Source organism: Pholcus phalangioides, unplaced genomic scaffold (assembly GCF_987345545.1).
Source record: "Pholcus phalangioides strain wild (caught in Gottingen) unplaced genomic scaffold, Ppha-v1.0 ptg000012l_1, whole genome shotgun sequence".
Taxonomy (NCBI): domain Eukaryota; kingdom Metazoa; phylum Arthropoda; class Arachnida; order Araneae; family Pholcidae; genus Pholcus; species Pholcus phalangioides.
The window spans coordinates 16,784,586-16,791,474 of record NW_028301605.1 but is presented as its reverse complement, the minus strand read 5'-3'; the positions used below and the strand labels follow the sequence as shown (position 1 = coordinate 16,791,474).

General features: G+C 38.8%; 1 protein-coding gene across 1 annotated transcript; it reads left to right on the top strand.

The window, feature by feature from the left end:
• The first annotated feature begins 222 nt into the window (after nucleotides 1-222).
• LOC149079674 (eukaryotic translation initiation factor eIF1-like) lies at nucleotides 223-5,578 on the top strand. Its single transcript, XM_089240288.1, has 3 exons — nucleotides 223-413; nucleotides 3,750-3,907; nucleotides 5,231-5,578. The coding sequence occupies exons 1-3, from the start codon at nucleotides 380-382 to the stop codon at nucleotides 5,375-5,377; spliced, it is 339 nt and encodes a 112-aa protein (XP_089096414.1). The 5' UTR covers nucleotides 223-379; the 3' UTR covers nucleotides 5,378-5,578.
• The last annotated feature ends 1,311 nt before the right edge of the window (nucleotides 5,579-6,889 follow it).

Sequence of the window (6,889 nt, the reverse complement as noted above, 5' to 3'; positions counted from 1 at the left end):
CTTTCAAAATATGCAAATAAAGATCTGATCTCATAGAACGTTCAATGACTCAACATCAATCACAACAAACGTTGTATATACAGAACTAGAACTGAAAATGTTAAATCACTTTTCATTCGTTGTTTTCCAAGTGTCTCGTGAGCGCGTCAGATCGAACGGATCCAAAACTGATCGTTCACACGTCACGTTCAGGAATCCGGATCTCCGAACTTCACGATCGCTCCTTTTCAGAAGTTAACCCTTGCCGTAGTGTTCGTTGTACTAAGTTTTTCCGTCAATCAAAGTCATATTTAGTTGAATAAATTCGTAGATACCCTTGAAAAAGTTTCATCTTCTGCATAGTGAGGCTAAATATAGCCGATTAAGATCGGAAAAATCTATGTCTACCGGTATCCAGAATCTAAATACTTTTGGTGAGTCATTTTCATTGTCTTCGATTTATTAATCAGCTTGCTTTGGGTGGTGGTAACATGGCATCCTCGTTCGTGCGTGATGCCTGTTTGAAGGGGGAGAAGAAAAAATAATTAAATTCTACTTTATATTCCGTTCGTGTTATCTAAGAACTAAGTTTTTTTTTTATTTATTCTCTGCGTCGTGATTTTGAAATATCTAAAAAACTTAGCCCTTCGACTTCTTAAGGATAGCTCTTCGGATTGAAATAGGCCAAATGTTTCACGAAATGGAAAACTCGGATATCTACTTCCTAGCTGCATTTATGATGCTTGTTTGGATATAAATGATAAATTTTGTATTGCCCGTCTATTAAACTGAAATTATTCCATTTATTTGCTGATGTACGCGATTCCCGCATGTAATTATGGTTATTAAGGCCAAGGTCATCATTCTTCAGTGCCATGTCCGCTTCACTTGCGGTTTCAATGCATGAATAGTTTGTTATTGGGGGTGTAGCATGTAGTAATGGGACTTTCATTGGCGCTATTAGTGAAATGTCTGGTTCGCTCGAGGTGTAATATGTGAATTGCTTGATATATTCAACAGGGTTTGGCGAAACCCAGGTCAAACCATGGTCGTTAGGAAATTCATTATTGGCGCCTAGAATTTTCTATGTGTAATTACCAGCTCTGGCAAAAAAAAATATGCTTGGCTCTTGAAATATTTGGGTTGGTCCCTTGATTTTATTGTGATCGGAACAGCTACAGTGCTGTCCATTTGTGGCGAGGAGGGCATCACAAAGCTTAACAAAAAAATCCGGGCTACACATGCAGTAAAATCCAGATCCTTTGGCGACTTTTTTTTTTGGGTGCCAAACACGTCTGATGGCCCAAGGAAAAGTTGCCAAGGTCGTGACTATGGACGCCAAAGAAAGAAAAACCAGCATAGGAAACGTAACAAAAGTAGAAACCAACAATAATATTACAAATAAATATTCTCAGTATGGAAAAAATGAAACCTGAACTCGTTTTGAAATAATAAATCGATCCGAGCATAAGTTTCTGGGCATCACTCTTTAAAATAATAAACTAAAATATTATTTCTTTATGACACTGAAAACGGAAAGGCAGAAGTTACAAAGAATAATAAGAATAAATATCTGAAAAATACAACCTGATGGAAACATACCTAGTGAGACATTTGGACAACGAAATGACACTTTTTCAAATACTATCACACAAAGGGAAGCACCAATTGAATACCCCGCATTACTAGCGCCACTTGGAATGAAAAATCTAAAAAAAATTACATTAACCTTGCATTATTATGCCTGTCTTGGTGGCCTGGATTATACTGCATTTGTGCCAAAATCACTGGGTGAAATGAAGTTAACAGCTATAGTATAATCCCGAGTTGCCAACATGAAAATATTTGGGGGCTTGCAAGTTGCTGTTCGTCCCCGTATATATGACTCAAGCGCATACATAGAAGAGAAGGTGCATTACATTGGGTTTTTTTTCACTAATTATTGGGTTGTTCAAAGGGCTTCTGCCCCTATTTCTTTGGCAAATTCCTTACCGGTAGACTGAAGTTTTTTCCTCCTCCAGTCCTCTATTGGTGCTAGGTTACCATTTCGTTTCTTTGCGGCCATACTTGTGATGCAGGTGGTGGTAGTTTGAATATAACTTCCATAAGCACATGGATTTTTAAATTTGTTTTTTCCAGTGTCATCAAGCAGACTATGTATAGGGCATTAACCTCTATCCTCTTTTGGTGAGTCATTTGAGAATGGCCTATTTCTTTAAGTTTTGGTGCTTGTCAGTTTGGCGATGTGTTAGCAATTTTTTTTTACTTTGGTGAGAAAAATATCCGAAAGCATGATGAAGAAATTGCAAAGAGGAAAAGTCATGTTTTCAGACAGGTTTCTCACCTAAGAGGAGAAAACGTCAAAGTATGGATGAGAAGTCAATACCGAAACAGTCGTTCTTTTGGGCATTATTCTTTCAAAGAGGAAAACTATTGTCTTTAAAACAAAAAGACTGACAAAAAACGAATTACAAAAATAACAAGCAAAACATCATTCTAGATGAGATACAGACCAACGCTATGGGGAAACAGCAACCTATATAAGCTGTAGGAAAAACGCCAGTGGAAGAAAACAGCTGATCGGAAGGGGGGTGCATCAATTGTCCAGAAAGGAAATTGCCATAAAAAAGTTGACAAATGGTGCAAGAGAAAGAAATTAAGGTTCAAAATTTTCTGGGATTAAATTGCAGTGCTCTTTAACACAAAATCCTGTTACCAGCAACCTGTAGGGGGTAATTTAAATAGCAATCCCACAAGTCAAAGGAAATAAAGAAAAATAAACATCAATGAAAGAAAATATCCAACCAGGAAGAAAAGGTGGAAACAACTTTATGATGCGGCAGTGGAACAAAAGGTGTCCTGATTGACTGTACATTAGTTTAATGTAGAGTTGGATCCCAGTTTAACGCAATCATTTATTCAGCAGAGTTCTGGGGGCTGCTAAGAGTTTCGCGTAGCTTCTAAGTTGCCGTATGTGTATAAACAAATTGTACTTTTCTAGTAACATTGTACTTCAACTAGCACTGGTTGTTTAGCGACGTACGTCGCACATTTTGGCATATTCTGCTTTGGGGGTGCTAGCGCACATTTTGGTACCACCATGTAATGTTGAGGAGCAGTGTTGAAGGATGAATTCAGCATCCCCTCTAGTACAGTGCCCGAGGCACCAGACCTGCTTTCTCCTCCTTAGTTGTTGCCCTGGCCATATGTTTCATTCAGTCTGTATTGTTTCAAGCCGGATGGTGACATTTGATTTGGGAGTAGTAATGACAGGTAATTTAACCTACTGGTTGGCGACTTGGTGCTCATCTGCAATGGTTTGCACACTGTCATGTTTTTTGAAAAGGCAAAAATCTCAATTTTACTTTGACCTATGAAAAATATCCCTAGAATTTTTTAAAAATCCCTTTTTATATTCTTGTTCAAAATTTAGATCAACATAAAAACCTTCCTAATTCTTCAGTCTCCAAAGTTGGCAGCTGTGTTTTTTGCATCTTATCCAATCATGATTTATCTGGTGTAATCCCTTTGCAAGGAAGATTCATTTGTTGAAATTCTCTATTGAAATTGGAAAATTTTCAATGAAATGAGAGAAAAGCTATAACAGAGTTGTGTATATTATGGGTATTTGGCATCCCCCGCTTTTTATTTGATCATCCACCCTGTGCTCAACCTATTTATGGAAGATTATCGAGGTTCTCTGTGCTTTATATTTGCAAAAAAATTACTTTGGAAGGTATAAACATATTTTTCTTTTTTTGCTTGTGCAGATCCATTTGCTGATGCCATTCGGGCGGATGAACAAGGTGGTCAGGATAAATTAATCCACATTAGAATCCAGCAGCGTAACGGACGTAAGACTCTAACAACTGTTCAAGGAATATCTGATGATTATGACAAGAAGAAAATTGTAAAAGCCTGCAAGAAGGTAAATATTCAAATATATATATGTAATAAGACAAGGAAATCTACCTCTTTGCTTTCAGCGGGGGGGGGGGGGGGAAGAATCCATTTCCTTATCTATCCTGTCGACTCTTGTAATATGACTATTGAGATATGCCGTAATAATAGACTATTGCCGTATAGGAACTATAAATTTATTTTTACATAATTAATTTTTAATATATATATATAAATCTTTACATAATAACATAATGTTACCCCATAACATTTCCAGTCATCCGAGGACTTGTTGTCGAAAAAAATGAAAAACATTGTCTTGAGGCACTGCCCCAAAGCAGAATGTGCCAAAATCTGTGATGTAGAACAATTAGTGCTACTGCAGAACAATTTAGAAGAAAAAGTGCAAAAAACCACTATGACATGTATTAGGATTTTTACCGCAGAACATTTCCAGTCAAGAGGACTCGTTGTAGAACAGTGCTAAACATTCTGCTTTGGGGAGGCACTGATTGGTCACTAGGCTGCCCATTGGTGATGATGAAGCTACTGGCTTTCAGGCTACCATTGAAAGTGTTTTGAATTGTGCCAGTGGTCTTTCTCGTAACTAGCCAGTAAGCCACTGTGCAGCCATGTAGCCATCAGGCTGGACTCTCATCTCGAGAATCTGGGTTCGAATTCAGTTGGCGGTGCTGTGGTAGTCAGCTGAATGCTGCTTTCTCCCGTTTTTCTAGCTTTGAGGCACAAATGTGGGCCAGTCTTCCATTTGGAAAAGGCTCCGCAGAGAGCACCGGATCTTCAACATCTTGCTAACATGAAAAATTCAAGCATTTCCTCATCTTCAGTTGAAAATACTGAGCAAGCATGAGCAAGAACACAATTTCCTTTCCCCCAAGCACAATGCTCTGTAATGAGCCTCGGCTGAAATGTTTTGCAGTAAAAACTCCCATGATGGTGTTTTCTACACTTTTCCTTAAAATTCTTCCAGATCTCGGCATATCCTGGTTTGTGGTTTGAAACGATCGCAACTCTGACATTAGTTCCATGCATATGTACACAACACGTTCCGGTGTATACCGATTGATTAGAAATTCTCAAAAGGAATGTGTATGAGGTGCAGATACGGTTAAGTAGTAGTAACTGACCAGTACCAGGAGGAATTCTCTAGTGCATTTACAGTAATTGTAAACAATCCCTATCTTTCTCGAGTAAAGGGGTTTTTTTTATAACATCTCTGTATTGGTGGGTGGGTCCCATCCAGTAAAATAGGTCTGAAGAGAAAAATAAAGGACAGCAATATAGTTTGAATGCTATAGTTAATTATTCAGTTTTGATGTTTTCTTCCCCATAGGAATTCGCCTGTAACGGAACAGTCGTAGACCATCCAGAATATGGTGAAGTGATCCAAATGCAAGGCGATCAGCGTAACAATATTTGCCAGTTCTTGACGAAGGTTGGCATCGCGAAGGCAGAGCAGCTGAAAGTTCATGGTTTCTAAGGAGAAGGAAGGAGGAGGAGAGAAAAAATAGAGAAGAAAAAAAATGCCTTGGACTCTAATAACGAAAACTCAGCAAGATGTTGCGATAGCGACGTTTTTTGCCCGTATGTCTGGATCGCATTCCACTTTTTTTTGCATCCTGGAAAATAGCTACAATGTGTATACCAGTTTACCTCTATGATTATAGTTTTTTATACTTCAGGTGTTTTCCGTCTGTGTCATTTTATTGATGTTTGTTTCAGTTTTCTCAACTAATTGGTCGATTGCAGTAGGTTGAAACCTCATATTATTGTGCTCATACGTAGTTCCCCCCCATAAAAGTAAATAAGAGGTTAAGGTAATAAAGGTTATTTAAAAAGTGCTTGTTGCAGTGGATGAAGTTCTATGGTGGTGGTGATAGTATGGTGCGTTCCATTGAGCGTTTTTGTAGAATCTTAAAATGGGGGGAAATAAGATCCAATATAGATTGGAAGCTAATAATGAATTCATATCGAAATGGGGGTTTATATGGAAAATATCAAGTAAATCCAATAATTCCATACGTGTCTGGAAAATTAACTGAATCGGAAAATTCATTGACACAAGTGAATGAGTAATCACGTGAACGAATGAACAAATTCAGCCTGTCACTCTAGAGCAGTTTTCCCAAACCCATAGGATTCTATGCTAGATCCGTAGCTTCTATCGCCTACCAGAAGGAAATATTGCCCACTTTGGGAAACACTGCTCTAGAGCTAGCTCTCTGACTCGCATCACTGATTAGTTCACTCGCTAGATCCCTCAGTCTACCATTACTTTATTGCATACTAATCCCAGTTATACATTGCCATATGGCAATTTCCAACTAATGGAGTTGGGTGGGAAATGAAGGTGCCATCTATGGTGGTTGCCCCGGGCTTGGTAGGTAAAGAACTTTCTATGATGATCTTTTGGCTGGATTTGAACCCATGGACCTTGGCGGCAACCTTCATAATGGAAGACAAACATCTTACCATTGTGCCACCCGGGCGTATCGGTCTCTGACTGGGTCACTTATCATGACACTCACTTTTATCACTTACCTCTTGCCACTCATCAACAGTAACCACTTGCTACTCTTTCATTTACTGATTCGCTTACTCAGTCACTGGCTCGTGTCTGTTGGCAGTGAACCGTTAGTAGGTATAGTATCCCGTAAACCAGTTTCATGCATCCTTAGTCCTGGAGGATTAGAGCTGCTCATTGTTAGATGATAAATTACAGAGAACTGCTGTATTTAATTTTGTTTTTACTCATGCTCATTTGTTTGAATGTTGAAGTATGCTTCTTTTGTTCCGGGACTTGCTGAGCTCGTGGATGATGTTGACTGGAAGACAGCATGTTTATGGTTTTTCCGCACTTCTCCCATTCTTGTCTAATTTTCTTGACTTCTTTTGCCATCCCTCTGAACTTGCTGCCCTGGGATATATCTTGCCTAAGCTCTCCCCGTTGGGATATGCTGGAGTCGTCATTGGAGCAGTCTTATCCATTGAC

What these genes read in the sequence shown, in the direction of transcription:
- LOC149079674 (XM_089240288.1), top strand. Translation starts at nt 380, where the DNA reads ATGTCTACCGGTATCCAGAATCTAAATACTTTTG. An exon ending in CCAGAATCTAAATACTTTTG is followed by an intron (nt 414 to 3,749) that starts GTGAGTCATTTT and finishes TTGCTTGTGCAG; the next exon opens with ATCCATTTGCTGATGCCATT. An exon ending in TTGTAAAAGCCTGCAAGAAG is followed by an intron (nt 3,908 to 5,230) that starts GTAAATATTCAA and finishes TCTTCCCCATAG; the next exon opens with GAATTCGCCTGTAACGGAAC.